Source organism: Salvelinus namaycush, unplaced genomic scaffold (genome assembly GCF_016432855.1).
Source record: "Salvelinus namaycush isolate Seneca unplaced genomic scaffold, SaNama_1.0 Scaffold667, whole genome shotgun sequence".
Taxonomy (NCBI): Eukaryota; Metazoa; Chordata; class Actinopteri; order Salmoniformes; family Salmonidae; genus Salvelinus; species Salvelinus namaycush.
The window spans coordinates 106,961-131,664 of NW_024061383.1; the positions used below are offsets into that span (position 1 = coordinate 106,961).

General features: G+C 42.5%; 1 protein-coding gene across 1 annotated transcript; it reads left to right on the forward strand.

The window, feature by feature from the left end:
* Positions 1–873: 873 nt before the first annotated feature.
* LOC120042385 (sodium-dependent neutral amino acid transporter B(0)AT1-like) lies at positions 874–24,704 on the forward strand (the record flags this gene model as incomplete). Its single annotated transcript, XM_038987222.1, has 9 exons — positions 874–961; positions 1,227–1,477; positions 19,227–19,367; positions 19,785–19,922; positions 20,199–20,380; positions 23,354–23,464; positions 23,582–23,694; positions 23,917–24,045; positions 24,674–24,704. Coding segments are annotated over exons 2-9 (1,047 nt in total), but the record flags the coding sequence as incomplete, so codon positions are not given.

A 24,704-nucleotide genomic window follows, 5' to 3' on the forward strand; every position in this document is an offset into this window, starting at 1 on the left:
TTTCCTGATCTTGTAAATTGATATTCAAAGTGTAAAGGTTAATTTAATTACCATATGCGTTTTTTTCAGTTGTGAAGATTTGTTTGTCAATAACTTGCATATTCATATCCAATATAAATAAGCTTCATTATAATGAAGGACATCGCCGCTGTTGCTAAAGAAAAGTAAGATAACGACATCAACAATTACAGTTCAATTGTAACACTTCAATAATAAAACATGGATTTTTCAAACAGATTCAGTATATTTTCTGAAATATCAAGATTAACCAGTGATGAAAAAAATATATATATATGAATTATTGTGTGGCAACTAAAAACGTCTGTATGTGGAACTGCATAAACTTTCTGTAAAACAGTTAGGGAATTGCGTTGTTGATTTAGAAGTATTCAAAGATTATCTGTTTGTGTTCAGTCTTTATCATCTGAAGGTTATCTTTTCAACCTTATCTGTACTTTGTAGAGAACATATCAAATTGGCCATATATTTGATAATCGTATGATGTTTAGGTAAATGATTCAAAAGGCAGTCATTCATTAATTTGGGAAGGCAGCCTCACCAAATCCTATTCCACCCAATAAATATACACACATGGCCCACACACACGTTCTCCCGTTGCTCCCCATCTCCCATGTCTATCTATTTGCTGATAGAGGATAGTTATCACCAGGTCAAGAGATGGCACCACAGATACCAATGGGTAAAAGGTGAGCTTGCCAGTACCACTCATTCCCGCCACACAAAGAGTGACAGCACATGAGAGAGAGAGAGAGAAAGAGAGAGACAGAGACAGAGAGAGAAACAGAGAGAGAGAGAGAGGGAGACAAAGAAAGACTAAAGGGCACAAGTGACTGTCACACACCTCTGCTGTCTCTTTCTGTGACTGACGACTACCCACTCAGGAAACATCTCTTGTTGTGGGAGCAGCAGATACCTAGTGGATATTACCTGCTTTCTCTAGGCTGAAACCTGATGAGCAGCATATACCTAGTGGATATTACCTGCTTTCTCTAGGCTGAAACCTGATGAGCAGCATATACCTAGTGGATATTATCTGCTTTCTCTAGGCTGAAACCTGATGAGCAGCAGATACCTAGTGGATATTACCTGTCTTCTCTAGGCTGAAACCTGATGAGCAGCAGATACCTAGTGGATATTACCTGCTTTCTCTAGGCTGATACCTGATGAGCAGCAGATACCTAGTGGATATTACCTGCTTTCTCTAGGCTGATACCTGATCTCCTCCTGATCCCCACAGCCTGCCAGCCGGCCACCATGAGATTCCCCAAGCTGCCCAACCCAGGTCTGGATGACCGGATCCCGTCCCACCAGGAGCTGGAAAGGATGGAGAAAGAGGAGGCTGGGGACAGGCCCAAATGGGACAACAAGACCCAGTACATGCTGACCTGTGTGGGCTTCTGTGTGGGGCTGGGGAACGTGTGGAGGTTCCCTTACCTGTGTCAGAGCCATGGAGGAGGTAGGTTATGCTATACAGTTGGGGCTGGTTTCCCGGACACAGATTAAGCCCAGTCCTGGACAATATAACATGTTTAATGGGGCATTTTAATTGACAGTGCTTTTTAGTCCAAGACTAGGTTTATTTTGTGTCTGGGAAACCAGCCCTTGGAGAGTTGTGTGGGTTAAGGGTGAGGGTGTAGTAGAAGAACGAACGCTGAAAGTAATACATTTTTATGTGGATCCACTGTATTTTATTGTGGTTGGTTGATTACACTTAGGTCTGCACAATAATGACTCCCACATAGGACTACTGTAATGACTCTTACATAGCCCTACTGTAATGACTCCTACACAGGACTACTGTAATGGCTCCTACATAAACCTACTGTAATGACTCTTACACAGGACTACTGTAATGACTCCTACATAGGCCTAATGTAATGACTTCTACACAGGTCCTACTGTAATGACTCCTACATAGGCCTACTGTAATGACTCTTACACAGGACTACTGTAATGACTCCTACATAGGACTACTGTAATGACTCCTACATAGGCCTACTGTAATGATTCTTACACAGGGCTACTGTAATGACTCCTACAAAGGCCCTACTGTTATGACTCCTACATAGACCTACTGCAATGACTCCTACATAGACCTACTGTAATGACTCCTACATAGGTCTACTGTAATTACTCCTACATGGGCCTACTGTAATGACTCCTACATAGGCCCTACTGTAATGACTCCTACAAAGGCCCTACTTTTAATGACTCCTACATATGACATGCTGTAATGACTCCTACATAGGACCTACTGTAATGACTCGTACATATTACTACTGTAATGACTCCTACATAGGACTATTTTAATGACTCCTACATAGGACTACTGTAATGACTCCTACATAGGCCTACTGTAATGACTCGTACATATGACATGCTGTAATGACTCCTACACATGACTTCTGTAATCACTGCTACATAGGCCCTACTGTAATGACTCCTACATATGACATGCTGTAATGACTCGTACATATGACTACTGTAATGACTCCTACTGTAGGAATGGTTCAGGTAACTGTAACAGAGCGATTCATTTCAAGAGTGTGAAATGTGTCAATAACTACATTTCTGGAGCTTTCTCATATTGGAACTGTAGAAATCACATAGAGCTGTAAAACAATATCTTAAAAGAGAGGAACGTGTTTGTACTCTAACACTAGTTGATCCATATAAACAGATAGTTATTCAGTCATGGAAATTCAGAGATTTCAGTTAAAGGATAAAAGGGCCAGATGTTGTGTAGATTATTACCAATGATTCTAGCTAAGAACACTCATTCTAAAAATGTGAAATTAAATTACAGATTTTTTTTTTTTTTTTTTTATATATATTTAAAAAAATACAAATATATCTCACAGCTGGCTATGCAAAACATTTAAGTCCTCGTTGATCTCGTTTGGCAAGTTTTATCCCTCAAAATACATTTGAGAGGATAGTCTTACAGTGAAGTACATTATCTCTCTGGGAGAGGAGACAGGGAAAAGCGCCCAGTTAAAAACACCCCTCATAAAAACAGAAAGCGTTATGATGAGTTTACTACCACCATTTAGGGTGATTTTAGGTGAACTATGATCTAACACTGTTGTACTGTATGTGTGAATAGTGAACAGACGTTGTGACTAAACACACAGTATTTTATAGCATCAACAGGTTCATGTAGAAATGATTCAGTTGTGCAACAAACCCACCGTTTCCATCCGCTGTCTGTGCGGCTCGTCTCACACCAGCAGGTGAAGAAGACAGATGTGGACGTCCTGGGCTGGCGTGGTTACCATGTGGTCTGCGGTTTGGAGGCCGGTTGGACGTACTGCCAAATAACATCAAAGCACCGACTTAATGCCACTGAGGCACAGAGTTATTACGTAATAGAAATATAGTGAATCTCACTTCGACTATTGGTCACTTCATACTGGGTATGTTGTGGTTCACAGGTGGTCAAGTTAATTACACAGCGAAGGGAAGAATATGGCTTGAAACAGGGAGAGACGACCTAAACATGTCCAATAAGAAATGCTTGTTTTGTGGACGGTTGCAAAAAGGTTTTGGTACGTTTTTCTACAGTGTGTTGTAATGAATATGACCCCTGCAGGGGGAACTGTTCATTTCAAGACCCACAGATAGAAGCAGAGAGTAAAACAACTACATTTCTCCAACATACAGTACAGCACATTCGGCGACTCCAGTGAGCTGAGAATGTGCAGGCTTTTGTTCCAACCCAGCTCTAACCCAACTGATGAAACAAATCTACAGTAGTGTCTGTGATTACAAAGGCCTGCACATTAATCAACCCTGTGTCCCTCAACACCAGAGTTAATGAACACTGTGTCCCTCCAACACCAGAGTTAATCAACACTGTGTCCCTCAACACCAGAGTTAATCAACACTGTGTCCCTCAACACCAGAGTTAATCAACCCTGTATCCCTCCAACACCAGAGTTAATCAACACTGTGTCCCTCCAACACCAGAGTTAATCAACACTGTGTCCCTCCAACACCAGAGTTAATCAACACTGTGTCCCTCAACACCAGAGTTAATCAACACTGTGTCCCTCCAACACCAGAGTTAATCAACACTGTGTCCCTCAACACCAGAGTTAATCAACACTGTGTCCCTCCAACACCAGAGTTAATCAACACTGTGTCCCTCCAACACCAGAGTTAATCAACACTGTGTCCCTCAACACCAGAGTTAATCAACACTGTGTCCCTCAACACCAGAGTTAATCAACACTGTGTCCCTCAACACCAGAGTTAATCAACTCTGTGTCCCTCCAACACCAGAGTTAGTCAACACTGTGTCCCTCAACACCAGAGTTAATCAACACTGTGTCCCTCAACACCAGAGTTAATCAACACTGTGTCCCTCAACACCAGAGTTAGTCAACACTGTGTCCCTCAACACCAGAGTTAATCAACACTGTGTCCCTCAACACCAGAGTTAATCAACACTGTGTCCCTCAACACCAGAGTTAGTCAACACTGTGTCCCTCAACACCAGAGTTAGTCAACACTGTGTCCCTCCAACACCAGAGTTAATCAACACTGTGTCCCTCAACACCAGAGTTAATCAACACTGTGTCCCTCAACACCAGAGTTAATCAACCCTGTATCCCTCAACACCAGAGTTAATCAACACTGTGTCCCTCAACACCAGAGTTAATCAACACTGTGTCCCTCAACACCAGAGTTAGTCAACACTGTGTCCCTCAACACCAGAGTTAATCAACACTGTGTCCCTCAACACCAGAGTTAATCAACACTGTGTCCCTCCAACACCAGAGTTAATCAACACTGTGTCCCTCAACACCAGAGTTAGTCAACACTGTGTCCCTCCAACACCAGAGTTAGTCAACCCTGTATCCCTCCAACACCAGAGTTAATCAACACGGTGTCCCTCAACACCAGAGTTAATCAACACTGTGTCCCTCAACACCAGAGTTAGTCAACCCTGTGTCCCTCCAACACCAGAGTTAGTCAACCCTGTATCCCTCCAACACCAGAGTTAATCAACACTGTGTCCCTCAACACCAGAGTTAATCAACACTGTGTCCCTCAACACCAGAGTTAATCAACACTGTGTCCCTCAACACCAGAGTTAATCAACCCTGTATCCCTCAACACCAGAGTTAATCAACACTGTGTCCCTCAACACCAGAGTTAATCAACACTGTGTCCCTCAACACCAGAGTTAATCAACACTGTGTCCCTCAACACCAGAGTTAGTCAACACTGTGTCCCTCCAACACCAGAGTTAGTCAACACTGTGTCCCTCCAACACCAGAGTTAATCAACACTGTGTCCCTCAACACCAGAGTTAATCAACACTGTGTCCCTCCAACACCAGAGTTAATCAACCCTGTGTCCCTCAACACCAGAGTTAATCAACACTGTGTCCCTCAACACCAGAGTTAATCAACCCTGTGTCCCTCAACACCAGAGTTAGTCAACACTGTGTCCCTCCAACACCAGAGTTAATCAACACTGTGTCCCTCAACACCAGAGTTAATCAACCCTGTGTCCCTCCAACACCAGAGTTAATCAACACTGTGTCCCTCAACACCAGAGTTAATCAACACTGTGTCCCTCCAACACCAGAGTTAATCAACACTGTGTCCCTCCATCACCAGAGTTAATCAACACTGTGTCCCTCCAACACCAGAGTTAGTCAACACTGTGTCCCTCCAACACCAGAGTTAATCAACACTGTGTCCCTCAACACCAGAGTTAATCAACACTGTGTCCCTCAACACCAGAGTTAATCAACACTGTGTCCCTCCATCACCAGAGTTAATCAACACTGTGTCCCTCAACACCAGAGTTAATCAACACTGTATCCCTCAACACCAGAGTTAATCAACCCTGTGTCCCTCAACACCAGAGTTAATCAACCCTGTATCCCTCAACACCAGAGTTAGTCAACTCTGTGTCCCTCCAACACAAGTGTTAATCAACATTAGTCAACACTAGTATTTCCTAATCGGTGGGCCAGGACACACCTTTAGGTCAAGGCTAGTGCACTTTGGATTTACCTTTATCACTGAAATCTTCAGGTTCGGTTGTGAGATCATTTCAATCATAATCCATTTCGAATGTAAGAACTTAAAAATATGAAAAATCAGCAAATAATTGGCATATACATTACTCTTACAGAATTTCCACGTGGGCGAGGATATTGGACATTTTTTACATGGATGATAAAATGTGAGTTAATATAAGACAAGAAGCTTGGTTTTCATAGCTGACTTTGAAAAGGCTTTTGATAAAGTACAACTGGAATTTACATATAAATGCCTGGAATATTTCAATTTTGGGAGAATCTCTTATAAAATGGTTTAAAGTTTTGTATAGTAACCCTGGGTGTAAAACAGTAAATAATGTCTACTTCTCAGAACGTGTTAAACTGTCACGAGGAGTAAAACAAGGTTGTCCACTATCGGCATATCTATTTATTATGGCCATTGAAATGTTAGCAGTTAAAATCAGAACCAACAATAACATCAAGGGGTTTTAAATCCAGGGCTTTAAAAACAAAGATATGCTGATGATTCATATTTTCTTTTAAATCCACAATTTGAATCCTTCCACAGCCTCATAGAGGATCTAGATACTTTTTCTACCCTCTGTGTGTTAAAACCCGAATTATGATAAGTGTACCATATTACTGGATTGCTAAAAAGTACAACTTTTAAATTACTTTGTAATGGTCTGATTGTGATGTGGACAAACTCTCTAAACATATCGCAAAATAAATGACTTATCTTACTACAATACATTTTTATAGAAAGTTAGCTAAAATAGATAAGATTTAGCAACAACAACAAAAAAACTGTCTATTTGTGGGGAAAATCACTCTGATTAACTCTTTAGTCATATCCCAGTTTACCCTGATTAACTCTTTAGTCATATCCCAGTTTGCCCTGATTAACTCTTTAGTCATATCCCAGTTTGCCCTGATTAACTCTTTAGTCATATCCCAGTTTACCCTGATTAACTCTTTAGTCATATCCCAGTTTGCCCTGATTAACTCTTTAGTCATATCCCAGTTTACCCTGATTAACTCTTTAGTCATATCCCAGTTTACCCTGATTAACTCTTTAGTCATATCCCAGTTTACCCTGATTAACTCTTTAGTCATATCCCAGTTTACCCTGATTAACTCTTTAGTCATATCCCAGTTTACCCTGATTAACTCTTTAGTCATATCCCAGTTTACCCTGATTAACTCTTCAGTCATATCCCAGTTTACCCTGATTAACTCTTTAGTCATATCCCAGTTTACCCTGATTAACTCTTCAGTCATATCCCAGTTTACCCTGATTAACTCTTTAGTCATATCCCAGTTTACCCTGATTAACTATTTAGTCATATCCCAGTTTACCCTGATTAACTCTTTAGTCATATCCCAGTTTGCCCTGATTAACTCTTTAGTCATATCCCAGTTTACCATGATTAACTCTTTAGTCATATCCCAGTTTACCCTGATTAACTCTTTAGTCATATCCCAGTTTACCCTGATTAACTCTTTAGTCATATCCCAGTTTACCCTGATTAACTCTTTAGTCATATCCCAGTTTACCCTGATTAACTCTTTAGTCATATCCTAGTTTACCCTGATTAACTCTTTAGTCATATCCCAGTTTACCCTGATTAACTATTTAGTCATATCCCAGTTTGCCCTGATTAACTCTTTAGTCATATCCCAGTTTGCCCTGATGAACTCTTTAGTCATATGCCAGTTTGCCCTGATTAACTCTTTAGTCATATGCCAGTTTACCCTGATTAACTATTTAGTCATATCCCAGTTTACCCTGATTAACTCTTTAGTCATATCCCAGTTTACCCTGATTAACTCTTCAGTCATATCCCAGTTTACCCTGATTAACTCTTTAGTCATATCCCAGTTTACCCTGATTAACTATTTAGTCATATCCTAGTTTACCCTGATTAACTCTTTAGTCATATCCCAGTTTGCCCTGATTAACTCTTTAGTCATATCCCAGTTTACCATGATTAACTCTTTAGTCATATCCCAGTTTACCCTGATTAACTATTTAGTCATATCCCAGTTTACCCTGATTAACTATTTAGTCATATCCCAGTTTACCCTGATTAACTCTTTAGTCATATCCCAGTTTACCATGATTAACTATTTAGTCATATGCCAGTTTACCCTGATTAACTCTTTAGTCATATCCCAGTTTACCTATTTACTTATGGTCTTGCCTAAACCTAGTGACCTGTTTTTTGTAATTATTTAAGCAAAAAAAAAAGTTTTTTATTTGAAACGGCAAGCCAGACAAAATTAAACAATAAAAACGTTTTTAAAAGGATTTTAAAAAGTTGTGCCATATAGGTTGCAAAATAGTTGGGAAGAGATTTTCGATGTACTGATTTCATGGCACATGGTTTATGAACTGACACGCAAAACATTTTTTTTTTTTTTTTACATTTCAATAATTATACAAAATTCTTGCAACCAATAAAATTGTATATATATCCCCCATATATATATATATATATATATATAGATATATATATACACTGCTCAAAAAAATAAAGGGAACACTTAAACAACACAATGTAACTCCAAGTCAATCACACTTCTATGAAATCAAACTGTCCACTTAGGAAGCAACACTGATTGACAATAAATTTCACATGCTGTTGTGCAAATGGAATAGACAAAAGGTGGAAATTATAGGCAATTAGCAAGACACCCCCAAAAAAGGAGTGATTCTGCAGGTGGTGACCACAGACAACTTCTCAGTTCCTATGCTTCCTGGCTGATGTTTTGGTCACTTTTGAATGCTGGCGGTGCTCTCACTCTAGTGGTAGCATGAGACGGAGTCTACAACCCACACAAGTGGCTCAGGTAGTGCAGTTCGTCCAGGATGGCACATCAATGCGAGCTGTGGCAAAAAGGTTTGCTGTGTCTGTCAGCGTAGTGTCCAGAGCATGGAGGCGCTACCAGGAGACAGGCCAGTACATCAGGAAACGTGGAGGAGGCCGTAGGAGGGCAACAACCCAGCAGCAGGACCGCTACCTCCGCCTTTGTGCAAGGAGGTGCACTGCCAGCACCCTGCAAAATGACCTCCAGCAGGCCACAAATGTGCATGTGTCAGCATATGGTCTCACAAGGGGTCTGAGGATCTCATCTCGGTACCTAATGGCAGTCAGGCTACCTCTGGCGAGCACATGGAGGGCTGTGCGGCCCCACAAAGAAATGCCACCCCACACCATGACTGACCCACCGCCAAACCGGTCATGCTGGAGGATGTTGCAGGCAGCAGAACGTTCTCCACGGCGTCTCCAGACTCTGTCACATCTGTCACGTGCTCATGTGCTCAGTGTGAACCTGCTTTCATCTGTGAAGAGCACAGGGCGCCAGTGGCGAATTTGCCAATCTTGGTGTTCTCTGGCAAATGCCAAACGTCCTGCACGGTGCTGGGCTGTAAGCACAACCCCCACCTGTGGACGTCGGGCCCTCATACCACCCTCATGGAGTCTGTTTCTGACCGTTTGAGCAGACACATGCACATTTGTGGCCTGCTGGAGGTCATTTTGCAGGGCTCTGGCAGTGCACCTCCTGGCACAAAGGCGGAGGTAGCGGTCCTGCTGCTGGGTCGTTGCCCTCCTACGGCCTCCTCCACGTCTCCTGATGTACTGGCCTGTCTCCTGGTAGCGCCTCCATGCTCTGGACACTACGCTGACAGACACAGCAAACCTTTTTGCCACAGCTCGCATTGATGTGCCATCCTGGATGAACTGCACTACCTGAGCCACTTGTGTGGGTTGTAGACTCCGTCTCATGCTACCACTAGAGTGAGAGCACCGCCAGCATTCAAAAGTAACCAAAACATCAGCCAGGAAGCATAGGAACTGAGAAGTTGTCTGTGGTCACCACCTGCAGAATCACTCCTTTTTTGGGGGTGTCTTGCTAATTGCCTATAATTTCCACCTTTTGTCTATTCCATTTGCACAACAGCATGTGAAATTTATTGTCAATCAGTGTTGCTTCCTAATTGGACAGTTTGATTTCACAGAAGTGTGATTGACTTGGAGTTACATTGTGTTGTTTAAGTGTTCCCTTTATTTTTTTGAGCAGTGTATATTGATTCAGAATCAACTATTTTTTTATTATTGTATCCCCCATATATATACAATTTTATTGGTTGCAAGAATTTTGTATAATTATTGAAATTTTAATAAAAAATAGTTGATTCTGATTCGGTCTCTTCGCAGCAAAATTTGCAGAGTTGGGATGGTTGTATCCCCCATATAACCATCCCAACTCTGTAGATTTTGCTGCGAAGAGACAGAATCATTAGATCATTTTTTTGGTACTGTCCATATGTAGCTTGTTTTGGTACTGTCCATATGTAGCTTGTTTTGGTACTGTCTATATGTAGCTTGTTTTGGTACTGTCCATATGTAGCTTGTTTTGGTACTGTCTATATGTAGCTTGTTTTGGTACTGTCCATATGTAGCTTGTTTTGGTACTGTCTATATGTAACTTGTTTTGGTACTGTCTATATGTAGCTTGTTTTGGTACTGTCTATATGTAGCTTGTTTTGGTACTGTCCATATGTAGCTTGTTTTGGTACTGTCTATATGTAGCTTGTTTTGGTACTGTCCATATGTAGCTTGTTTTGGTACTGTCCATATGTAGCTTGTTTTGGTACTGTCCATATGTAGCTTGTTTTGGTACTGTCCATATGTAGCTTGTTTTGGTACTGTCCATATGTAGCTTGTTTTGGTACTGTCTATATGTAGCTTGTTTTGGTACTGTCTATGTAGCTTGTTTTGGTACTGTCCATATGTAGCTTGTTTTGGTACTGTCTATATGTAGCTTGTTTTGGTACTGTCTATATGTAGCTTGTTTTGGTACTGTCTATATGTAGCTTGTTTTGGTACTGTCCATATGTAGCTTGTTTTGGTACTGTCTATATGTAGCTTGTTTTGGTACTGTCTATATGTAGCTTGTTTTGGTACTGTCTATATGTAGCTTGTTTTGGTACTGTCCATATGTAGCTTGTTTTGGTACTGTCCATATGTAGCTTGTTTTGGTACTGTCCATATGTAGCTTGTTTTGGTACTGTCTATATGTAGCTTGTTTTGGTACTGTCCATATGTAGCTTGTTTTGGTACTGTCTATATGTAGCTTGTTTTGGTACTGTCTATATGTAGCTTGTTTTGGTACTGTCCATATGTAGCTTGTTTTGGTACTGTCTATATGTAGCTTGTTTTGGTACTGTCCATATGTAGCTTGTTTTGGTACTGTCTATATGTAGCTTGTTTTGGTACTGTCCATATGTAGCTTGTTTTGGTACTGTCCATATGTAGCTTGTTTTGGTACTGTCTATATGTAGCTTGCTTTGGTACTCTCCATATGTAGCTTGTTTTGGTACTGTCTATATGTAGCTTGTTTTGGTACTGTCTATATGTAACTTGTTTTGGTACTGTCCATATGTAGCTTGTTTTGGTACTGTCTATATGTAGCTTGTTTTGGTACTGTCCATATGTAGCTTGTTTTGGTACTGTCTATATGTAGCTTGTTTTGGTACTGTCTATATGTAGCTTGCTTTGGTACTGTCTATATGTAGCTTGTTTTGGTACTGTCTATATGTAGCTTGTTTTGGTACTGTCTATATGTAGCTTATTTTGGTACTGTCCATATGTAGCTTGTTTGGGTACTGTCCATATGTAGCTTGTTTTGGTACTGTCCATATGTAGCTTGTTTTGGTACTGTCTATATGTAGCTTGTTTTGGTACTGTCTATATGTAGCTTGTTTTGGTACTGTCCATATGTAGCTTGTTTTGGTACTGTCTATATGTAGCTTGTTTTGGTACTGTCCATATGTAGCTTGTTTTGGTACTGTCTATATGTAGCTTGTTTTGGTACTGTCCATATGTAGCTTGTTTTGGTACTGTCTATATGTAGCTTGTTTTGGTACTGTCCATATGTAGCTTGTTTTGGTACTGTCTATATGTAGCTTATTTTGGTACTGTCCACATGTAACTTGTTTTGGTACTGTCCACATGTAGCTTGTTTTGGTACTGTCTATATGTAGCTTGTTTTGGTACTGTCCATATGTAGCTTGTTTTGGTACTGTCCATATGTAGCTTGTTTCTGGACGCAGGTTCAGGAATGGTTGAAGAAGGACAACATTTACCTGGAGCTAACTCTGCACTGCTGGGTGATTTGAAAAGTCATAGTCAATTAAACAATAATATAATAATATTCTTAGCCAAAAACTATTGTAAAATATACTGTGTCCGTAACATGTATATAGTATGTATAAGCTGGATGTAACGGTTGTCGAAGTCGTTCTCCTCCTCAGACGAGGAGGAGCATGGATCGGACCAACACGCAGCGAGGTATGTAGACATAATGATTTATTAACAAGACGAAACACTATGAACACTTGAACAAACTACAAAACAATAAACGAAGTCAACAGACCTAAACAAACGAACTTACATAATAACACGAAGAACGCACGAACAGGAACAGACTACAAACACGAACGAAAACGAAATAGTCCCGTGTGGTGCGACATACACAGACACGGAAGACAATCACCCACAAACAAACAGTGAGAACAGCCTACCTTAATATGGTTCTCAATCAGAGGAAACGTCAAACACCTGCCTCTAATTGAGAACCATATCAGGCAACACATAAACCCAACATAGAAACACAACACATAGAATGCCCACCCCAATTCACGCCCTGACCAACTAAACACATACAAAAACAACAGAAAACAGGTCAGGAACGTGACACTGGAAGTAGAAGCATAAGTGTTGTTGTCCATTAGTTTACTCTAATTAGGAGAGGGGTGGGTAGGGTTAGGAGAAAATAATAAAGGAAAATATATTTTTAAAAGATATGTATGTATGTACAGTGTATATATACAAAAAATATATATATAGGGGATTGGAAATGATGCAGACAATTACATTGATGGAATTTACAACCGAATCTGCACTATTAAAACTGACCCCCTGTTAGGAATTTTGTTAATTAATAATTAAAACAATTCCTAGCTTTAGATAAAACTATAACTAATTGAACTTTGCACGCCTGGTGAAAAGAGATTTGTGTTGTGGGTTATAAAGTAAGCAGAAAGGGTCATTAAACTATGGTTGAACTGACCCAACTTAGCCCTGAGATGTTTAGATAAGGCTGTGGGTAACTTTTTAGGTCTTCCATTATCTTGAGTTGTCTGCTAAAGTGGTAATAAATTATAGTGAGCCTTCAGGATAATTGATTATATTGTGTGTCATGTGAGTGCCCTGTGAAGTTGGAATGAACTTTTGAACCTGTTTTCTATTTGTCAGGACAAGGAGACTTATTCTGTAACCTATGATGTCATATCTTGTATATAAACCTGTGTTAATGATCAAATGGCAGCGTGCTCCGAGAATAAACACTATTATCTAATTTTAATAAGACTGTATCCTGTCAATTTTATGTTAATAAGTATCTTACAAATTCTTATAAATAGACAGATTGAATTTAATTAATGAGTATATTAGAGGAATTATTTAATTCCACTAACACCCCCCCCCCTCCCTCCAAAAATCTAAAATCTAAAAAATATTTGTTCTAAAATAACAATAAAAAGCTAATATAGGAGTTCCGTTTGTCTTTGTGTTTCCTGTCGGTTGTCGGTTGCAAAAAGGTTTTGTTTCCTGTGTGGTCGGTTGCAAAAAGGTTGTGTTTCCTGTGTGGTCGGTTGCAAAAAGGTTGTGTTTCCTGTGTGGTCGGATGCAAAAAGGTTGTGTTTCCTGTGTGGTCGGTTGCAAAAAGGTTGTGTTTCCTGTGTGGTCGGTTGCAAAAAGGTTGTGTTTCCTGTGTGGTCGGATGCAAAAAGGTTTTGTTTCCTGTGTGGTCGGTTGCAAAAAGGTTGTGTTTCCTGTGTGGTCGGTTGCAAAAAGGTTGTGTTTCCTGTGTGGTCGGTTGCAAAAAGGTTGTGTTTCCTGTGTGGTCGGTTGCAAAAAGGTTTAGTTTCCTGTGTGGTCGGTTGCAAAAAGGTTTTGTTTCCTGTGTGGTCGGTTGCAAAAACGTTTTGTTTCCTGTGTGGTCGGTTGCAAAAAGGTTTTGTTTCCTGTGTGGTCGGTTGCAAAAACGTTTTGTTTCCTGTGTGGTCGGTTGCAAAAAGGTTTTGGTACGTTTTTCTATAGTGTGTTCTAATGAATATGACCACAGTTCAGTCAGGCAGAGATCAACGAGGGCAGCTATGTAGGCTATCGATGATGTAACACGTGTAAGACCTGTGGAGACCCTGTATAGACACACCCATGTTTATGTTTCCTTAGTGAGGACACCTATCAGCTATAGATTGTAGCGGCACGGTTGTAATTCATTTTTTTAAGTCAAATACAAGTCAAGTTCAAATGGCTGAGTCGTGTTCGAGTGTTTACGTAACGTTGGCTGTTCATCTTCAGCTATGTCGTGTCTTCCCTAACCTTGAGAGTTGTATTAGTTACATTTCACTGTCTATTCCGGGGGGGAGGCAACAAAAGTATTTGTCTTCTGTTTCCATCTACAATGCCCACAGTGATGATGCTATTTTCTACACAGACGATCATACCAAATTATTGCCTGATGGTCTTCTGAACTTCCCACTACCTTTCTGATGTAATTTCAGTCACTTCAAACCATACTGTCTTCAGACTGAAATACTGTCAAAAGTACTGTCAGACTGATTTGTAATAAACTGTCATAGAATATCAAAAAGTATCAACATGTTAAAAATGGGGTCGCAGGTCAGAAAAAGTTTGGGAACACCTGGGTTAAACACTCCAGGTCAAAACCAGAAAGATGTGGAGATTATAAATGAGACTAAACGTTTAGATAGATGTGGAAATTATAAATGAGACTAAACGTTTAGATAGATGTGGAGATTATAAATGAGACTAAACGTTTAGAAAGATGTGGAGATTATAAATGAGACTAAACGTTTAGATAGATGTGGAGATTATAAATGAGACTAAACGTTTAGATAGATGTGGAGATTGTAATGGGCCTACAGTTTACTTTTAGATAGTATTGTCTTGTTAACACTCCATTGATCTCCCCTTCCGCATTTTCACCCCTCACCCAGTTTTCACCCCCCACTCCGTTTACACCCTCACCCCATTTTCACCCCCCACTCCGTTTACACCCCCCACTCCGTTTACAACCACCACCTTATCTAGCTCTGTTTAGCTGCTGTCACATGGATACTCTTGATGGGGGACTGGACTTTCAGAGGTTACTCCCAGCCCCCGGCCAGGCTCTCTGGGCCAGGCTCTCTGTACCGGGCTCTCTGGACCGGGCTCTCTGTACCAGGCTCTCTGGACCAGGCTCTCTGTACCAGGCTCTCCATAACAGGCTCTCTGTACCAGGCTCTCCATAACAGGCTCTCTGTACCAGGCGTAGTGTACTATATAGGGAATAGGGTGCCATAGGGTTCTGGTCTAAAGTAGTGCACTATATAGGGAATAGGGTGCCATAGGGTTCTGGTCTAAAGTACTGGGAAAAGGGAAAAGTGTAAAAATAGCATGTTGTTCCATCTTGGCAGGGCTATTGACATTGATGATTGTTACATTGATAAAGAACGATGAGCACTCATCATATCATACAATACTATAATCATATAGCAGTAATATGTCATATAAGAATTTCAAATGTCCATAAAGAGGTCGTGGCAGACAATTAGACCACTCCATGATGTCACAATGAAGGAAACACACCTCCGGGTGGGTTGCATCGACACGAGTTAACTCTTAAAATGACATACCTCAAAATCTAACTGCCTGTAGCTCAGGACCAGAAGCAAGGATATGCATATTATTGATACCATTTGAAAGGAAACACTTTGAAGTTTGTAGAAATGTGAAATTAATGTAGGAGAATATAACACATTAGATCTGGTAAAAGATAATACAAAAGACAAAAAACATGCAATTTATTTTTTTATTTTGTTCAATCATCTTTGAAATGCAAGAGAAAGATCACAATGTATTATTCCAGCTTAGGCAAATGTTAGATTTTGGCCACTAGATGGCAGCAGTGCATGTGCAAAGTTTTAGACTGATCCAATGAACCATTGCATTTATTGCTTTTCTGTTCAAAATGTTGTATCAAGACTGCACAAATGTGCCTAATTTTGTTTATTAATACATTTTCAAGGTCATAATTGTGCACTCTCTTCAAACAATAGCATGCTATTATTTCACTGTAATAGCTACTGTAAATTGGACAGTGCAGTTAGATTAACAAGAATGTAAGCTTTCTGCCAATATCAGATATGTCCATGTCCTGGGAAATGTTCTTGTTACATACAACCTCATGCTAATCGCATTAGCCCACGTTAGCGCAACCGTCCAGTGGGGGGGACACCGATCCTGTAGTGGTTTTAATCATGTTGCCCAAAACTTTTAACGTAGTTTTAGAATAATCCTAGTTAAATTGAACTATTCTGATAAGCTAAGTTTACTATTGACTTTTAACCTAGATCAAATGTAGTGCTGTTGCTCCATTGTTTTAGAAACAAATTCAAACTCAGATCAGGGATTAATTTAAAAAACTGCTACTGGTTTAACCCTCCTGTTGTGTTCTCTTCATGTTAATTAGTTCTGTGTTCCCGGTCCCATTATAGCTGATTATAAATCCATAATAATCCATATATTATCACCTAATGTTGTGTTAGATCTTTTTATCAACTTACGTTCTTGTGAACATTACAAGTTTTGAACTTCTATTTGCTATTTATGGCCTGTAGGCCTCATTGACCTGAGCTCATACAACTCGTTGAGTAAAAAAAAGCATAATTTATGGATTATTTTGACTATAACAAATACTCAGATGAAACATATTGTGCTATTTATCACAGACTACTTTGTGTCAAAGTTCAACAAGGAATCTCTCTTCCTCACCAGTGTCATGATCAAATATATGATCAAGAGCCTCACATACAGTATATCGTTTGGTCATTGTGCTGCCACAGAATGAATTGTGAGCAAGGCCTCAAAAAAGCTTTATATACCAGAGCTGTGAGAAAAGTTCTATATATTATTGAAACAATGTTGAGATTGTTTGTGAGAATGCCAACAGGTGTGGTTCCCCTGGGGGAAAGATTCTATTGGGGAAAGGTTCACGTGGGGGTTGCCATGGAAGCCAAGAAGGGGAGTGAGGTGTGTGTGTGTGTGTGTGTGTGTGTGTGTGTGTGTGTGTGTGTGTGTGTGTGTGTGTGTGTGTGTGTGTGTGTGTGTGTGTGTGTGTGTGTGTGTGTGTGTGAGTGCTCAAACACACATGCATGTGGGGGTCTGGGAGAGGAAGTGTGTCCATCTGATGAATGGGCATGTGCCTGAACTCAATTTTATACACTAATTGTATTCTCACCTATTCATTTCTAATGACCGGTCATTTTTGACCCGGGAACACCACAGGTGTACAAAAGTTAAATAAAACCCCCAAAATGTAATGAAAATCATCAAAATGAATGTTGTGTGTTCAGATGTCCTGTGTGGACAAAGGAACCTGATGACAATCAGATTAAATGAACTACATTTTTCAGTGAGAAAACTTGTAAATCGGTCCAATTCGACCAGAACTGGTTGTTGATAACAAGTCAGTGTATCTGCTGTACTTACGGGGCCTTCACAAAGGATTCACACCCCTTCATATAACAAGTCAGTGTATCTGCTGTACTTACGGGGCCTTCACAAAGGATTCACACCCCTTCATATAACAAGTCAGTGTATCTGCTGTACTTACGGGGCCTTCACAAAGGATTCACACCGCTTGATGTTTTCCACATGTTGTTTTGTTACAGCCTGAATTTAAAATGGATTGAATTTAGATTTTATGTCACTGGCCTACCCACAATACTCCACAATGTCAAAGTGCAATGATGTTCTAGAACTTTTACGAATTCAACCCCTTTGTGATGTCAAGGAGCCTAAATAGGTCCAGGAGTAAAACATGTGCTTAACAAGTCACATATTAAGTTGCATGGACTCCCTCTGTTGTTGTTGTCTCCACCCAACCTCCAGGTGTCACCTGTTTTCCCCGTTAGTCCCCGGTGTATTTATCCCTGTGTTTCCTGTCTCTCTGTGCCAGTTCGTCTTGTTTTGTCAAGTCAACCAGCGGTTTTCCTAGCTCCTATCTTTTTTCCCCCAGTCTCTGTTTCTTTCCTAGCTCCTATCTTTTTTCCCCCAGTCTCTGTTTCTTTCCTAGCTCCTATCTTTTTTCCCCCAGTCTCTGTTTCTTTCCTAGCTCCTATCTTTTTTCCCCCAGTCTCTGTTTCTTTCCTAGCTCCTATATTTTTTCCCCCAGTCTCTGTTTCTTTCCTAGCTCCTATCTTTTTTCCCCCAGTCTCTGTTTCTTTCCTAGCTCCTATATTTTTTCCCCCAGTCTCTGTTTCTTTCCTAGCTCCTATCTTTTTTCCCCCAGTCCTGGTTCTTTCCTAGCTCCTATCTTTTTTCCCCCAGTCTCTGGTTCTTTCCTAGCTCCTATATTTTTTCCCCCAGTCTCTGTTTCTTTCCTAGCTCCTATCTTTTTCCCCAGTCTCTGGTTCTTTCCTAGCCCACCTGGTTTTGACCCTGGCCTGTCCTGACACTGAATCCACCCGCCTGACCACTCCGCCTGTTCTGACCTCGAGCCTACCTATCCCCTGGTACTGTTTGGACTCGGACCTGGTTTATAAGCTCTCGCCTGTCCCCAACCTGCCGTTTGCCTACTCCCTTTTGTTATAATAAATATCGGAGCTCAACCATCTCGCTCCTGTGTCTCCATTTGAGTCTCCCCCTATGCCCTTATATGTTGTTCAGGTTCAGATTGTTTAATAGTCACATGTACAGTGTTGGAGGTGTGATTGCAGGGTACAGTGAAAATATTAAGTTTCGAGCTCCAACATTGCAGGACTAGTGAAATAAAAAAAAATGAGAATGGTAATTTAAAAAAAATAGAAATAGTATAATAATAACTGTGGCAGTGATGAATAAAAACATGCTTGTTGCCGTGGAGACAGAGTAAAGACTGTTCAGGGGTTGAATGGCCAAAGGGGGTAACAGCAGCGTGATGACCTTGTGTGTGTACTTTACTGACTTTAATAGCCTGATACCAGAAGTTGGCTTCAGTACATACAGATCTGGAATCAGGCTTTTATGATACCTGTCATTCCTATTTTTATATCTCACATTCCCAGGAGCGTTTATGATCCCGTTCCTGATCCTGCTGGTTCTGGAGGGGATTCCACTGCTGCACCTGGAGTTTGCTATCGGACAGCGCCTCAGGAGTGGCAGTGTGGGAGTGTGGACGGCCATTAACCCACATCTGACTGGTGTTGGTGGGTCCAACAGAAACAGTAGAAAACCCTGCATACTGTTGTTAGAGAAGTATGTAGTTAAACGTCCGACGTCAAAAAAAAGAAAGTTCTGCGGTCTTCGATGTGACGTTATCATATTTGTAGAGTATCTATCTTCTCCTTCTTATGGCCTTCATCCAAAATGGCCTCCTATTCCCTACATAGTGAACTATTTTGACCAGAGGCCCAGGAGGATGGGCTCATTGTAATGGCTGGAATGGAATACATGGATCGAATCAAACACATCAAACATATGGAAACCACATGTTTGACTCCATTCCATCAATTCCATGACATCCATTACAATGAGCCCATCCTTCTATTGCTCCTCCAATTAGCCTCCTCTGGCCTCGGGCACCACTTATATGTGGTGATATCTGGAATGATTGTGTCCTACAGGCATCGCTTCCTTGTTAGTCTCCTTCCTGGTGGGTATGTACTACAACACTATAATCGCCTGGGTGATGTGGTACTTCTTCAACTCCTTCCAGAACCCTCTGCCATGGAGTCAGTGTCCTGTCAATGCCAACCTGACAGGTATGTTCATATTCTGCATGGATTTAAAGTCACTGTTAACTACAAAATCAAATTTTCTCAAATGTTTTTAAGACCTCAAAAGGGGTCTAATGATGAAATGTTCAGGGTCCTTATCTTATGAGGCATCTAGCTGGATCTACAGAAGTCAATATCAGGCTAATGCTGCTGGACTGGCATTTGGGCTTGACAGTGTTTTTGCTGCCCCCTGTAGGTCTGGTCTCAGAATGCTGCTGGACTGGCCTTTGGGTTAAACAATGTTTTTGCTGCCCTCTGTAGGTTTGGTCTCAGAATGCGCCCGGAGTTCCCCAGTGGATTATTTCTGGTACAGAGACACACTCAACACGTCCACATCCATTGGGGACTCTGGAGGACTGCAGTGGTGGATGGTGTTGTGTCTACTGTGTGCCTGGCTGCTGTTGTACGTCTGCTGCCTTCGTGGCATTGAGACCACTGGCAAGGTACGATACCCGGTCCCATTGAGACCACTGGCAAGGTACGATACCCGGTCCCATTGAGACCACTGGAAAGGTACGATACCCGGTCCCATTGAGACCACTGGCAAGGTACGATACCCGGTCCCATTGAGACCACTGGCAAGGTACGATACCCAGTCCCATTGAGACCACTGGCAAGGTACGATACCCGGTCCCATTGAGACCACTGGCAAGGTACGATACCCGGTCCCATTGAGACCACTGGCAAGGTACGATACCCGGTCCCATTGAGACCACTGGAAAGGTACGATACCCAGTCCCATTGAGACCACTGGAAAGGTACGATACCCGGTCCCATTGAGACCACTGGAAAGGTACGATACCCAGTCCCATTGAGACCACTGGAAAGGTACGATACCCAGTCCCATTGAGACCACTGGAAAGGTACGATACCCAGTCCCATTGAGACCACTGGAAAGGTACGATACCCGGTCCCATTGAGACCACTGGAAAGGTACAATACCCGGTCCCATTGAGACCACTGGAAAGGTACGATACCCGGTCCCATTGAGACCACTGGCAAGGTACGATACCCAGTCCCATTGAGACCACTGGAAAGGTACGATACCCGGTCCCATTGAGACCACTGGAAAGGTACGATACCCGGTCCCATTGAGACCACTGGAAAGGTACGATACCCGGTCCCATTGAGACCACTGGAAAGGTACGATACCCAGTCCCATTGAGACCACTGGAAAGGTACAATACCCGGTCCCATTGAGACCACTGGAAAGGTACGATACCCGGTCCCATTGAGACCACTGGCAAGGTACGTTACCCGGTCCCATTGAGACCACTGGCAAGGTACGATACCCGGTCCCATTGAGACCACTGGCAAGGTACGATACCCGGTCCCATTGAGACCACTGGCAAGGTACGATACCCGGTCCCATTGAGACCACTGGCAAGGTACGATACCCGGTCCCATTGAGACCACTGGCAAGGTACGTTACCCGGTCCCATTGAGACCACTGGCAAGGTACGATACTCGGTCCCATTGAGACCACTGGCAAGGTACGATACCAGGTCCCATTGAGACCACTGGCAAGGTACGATACCCGGTCCCATTGAGACCACTGGCAAGGTACGATACCCGGTCCCATTGAGACCACTGGCAAGGTACAATACCCGGTCCCATTGAGACCACTGGCAAGGTACGTTACCCGGTCCCATTGAGACCACTGGCAAGGTACGATACTCGGTCCCATTGAGACCACTGGCAAGGTACGATACCAGGTCCCATTGAGACCACTGGCAAGGTACGATACCCGGTCCCATTGAGACCACTGGCAAGGTACGATACCCGGTTCCATTGAGACCACTGGCAAGGTATTATACCCGGTCCCATTGAGACCACTGGCAAGGTACGATACCCGGTCCCATTGAGACCACTGGCAAGGTACGATACCCGGTCCCATTGAGACCACTGGCAAGGTACGATACCCGGTCCAATTGAGACCACTGGCAAGGTACGAAACCCGGTCCCATTGAGACCAATGGCAAGGTACGTTACCCGGTCCCATTGAGACCACTGGCAAGGTACGATACCCGGTCCCATTGAGACCACTGGCAAGGTACGTTACCCGGTCCCATTGAGACCACTGGCAAGGTACGATACCCGGTCCCAATGAGACCACTGGCAAGGTACGTTACCCGGTCCAATTGAGACCACTGGCAAGGTACGTTACCCGGTCCCATTGAGACCACTGGCAAGGTACGTTAACCGCTCCCATTGAGACCACTGGCAAGGTACGATACCCGGTCCCATTGAGACCACTGGCAAGGTATGATACCCGGTCCCATTGAGACCACTGGCAAGGTACGATACCCGGTCCCATTGAGACCACTGGAAAGGTACGATACCAGGTCCCATTGAGACCACTGGCAAGGTACGATACCCAGTCCCATTGAGACCACTGGAAAGGTATGATACCAGGTCCCATTGAGACCACTGGCAAGGTATTATACCCGGTCCCATTGAGACCGCTGGCAAGGTACGATACCCGGTCCCATTGAGACCACTGCCAAGGTACGATACCCGGTCCCATTGAGACCACTGGCAAGGTACGATACCCGGTCCCATTGAGACCACTGGCAAGGTACGATACCCGGTCCCATTGAGACCACTGGCAAGGTACGATACCCTGTCCCATTGAGACCACTGGAAAGGTATGATACCAGGTCCCATTGAGACCACTGGCAAGGTACGATACCCGGTCCCATTGAGCCCATTTGCAAGGTACAATACCCGGTCCCATTGAGACCACTGGCAAAGTATTATACCCGGTCCCATTGAGACCACTGGCAAGGTACGATACCAGGTCCCATTGAGACCACTGGAAAGGTACGATACCAGGTCCCATTGAGACCACTGGAAAGGTACGATACCCGGTCCCATTGAGACCACTGGCAAGGTACGATACCCAGTCCCATTGAGACCACTGGCAAGTTACGATACCCGGTCCCATTGAGACCACTGGCAAGGTACGATACCCGGTCCCATTGAGACCACTGGCAAGGTATTATACCCGGTCCCATTGAGACCACTGGCAAGGTACAATACCCAGTCCCATTGAGACCACTGGCAAGGTATTATACCCGGTCCCATTGAGACCACTGGCAAGGTACAATACCCGGTCCCATTGAGACCACTGGCAAGGTACTATACCCGGTCCCATTGAGACCACTGGCAAGGTACAATACCCGGTCCCATTGAGACCACTGGCAAGGTACAATACCCGGTCCCATTGAGACCACTGGCAAGGTACAATACACCATCTCTTCTGGTTCCGTTCAGACAGGATTCTAGACTTAGTTGGAAGTGTTTTCCACAACATGGTATTTATTTCACATTTTAGTGTTATTTATTGGATGAGAAAGCAGTGCTTAGTTCACCTCATCGATGACAAGGTGATTCTACCCTCTCTGTCATCACAGGCAGTGTACGTAACATCCACTCTGCCATACGTGGTCCTCACCATCTTCCTGATCAGAGGACTGACTCTCAAAGGTTCTCTGGATGGAATCAAGTTCCTCTTCACACCTGATGTACGTATTTCCTCTCAAAGTTACAGTTCAACCCCAAAATCAAAGTTTCTCAGATGTTTTCAGGTATGAGATCCCTTTGTTGTGTGGCAGTATACATTGATGATTGTCTTGTCCTAGCTAAATGAGTTGATGAACCCGTCTACCTGGCTGGATGCAGGCGCCCAGGTCTTCTACTCTTTCGCCTTGGCCTCTGGAGGTCTCATCTCCTTCTCCAGCTACAACTCTGTACAGTAAGTGACCAAAGAGTTATCGACGACTTCGTTCCAAATGGGACCCTATTCCCTACTACATACAGCACTGCTTTTGGCCAGAACCCTATAAGACCTGGTCAAGAAGAGTTCACTATGTAGTAGGGAATAGGATCCCATTTGGGACGCAATCCTATATTTACACATAGTGATAGACACATCTATCTGGACTCTTCAATGGACTCCGCTCTTGTGTTTCTCCAGCAACAACTGTGAGCAGGATGCCGTGATCATCTCCTTCATCAATGGCTTCACATCAGTCTACGCTGCTACTGTCATCTACTCTATCATAGGCTTCAGGGCCACAGAGAGGTTCGATGACTGTCTCGAAGGGTACGTGTTTTCATTCAGGCTACGTTGGGGATCTGAGCTTGCTGTTTTTTAGGCCAGGACTAGGTTTTAGTCTGTGTCCGGAAAGAAACGGCACTGGATGGACGAACAGAACTGTCTCAAAACAATGATCATTTCGTTATGCTGTTTTGCTTGTCTTGATATTCTGCACTGTGCATTGCTAGCGAATTCTAGCACGTAGTGGCCTTGTGGTTTAGTGTATTATTGTTTCGTTGTGTATTATTGTTGTTGTGTATTATTGATTATTGTTTAGTTGTGTAATATTGTTGTTGTTGTGTTGTGTATTATTGTTGTCTATTATTGATTATTTTTGTGTCGTGTATTATTGTTGTTGTGTTGTGTATTATTATTGTTGTGTATTATTGATTATTGTTGTGTCGTGCTGAATGCTTTCAACCTTACTGTCTCTGTGTGTTGTCCCATACAGAAACATCTTGGCCCTGTTGAATGCTTTCAACCTTACTGTCTCTGTGTGTTGTCCCGTACAGAAACATCTTGGCCCTGTTGAATGCTTTCAACCTTACTGTCTCTGTGTGTTGTCCCTTACAGAAACATCTTGGGCCTGCTGAATGCTTTCAACCTTACTGTCTCTGTGTGTTGTCCCTTACAGAAACATCTTGGCCCTGCTGAATGCTTTCAAC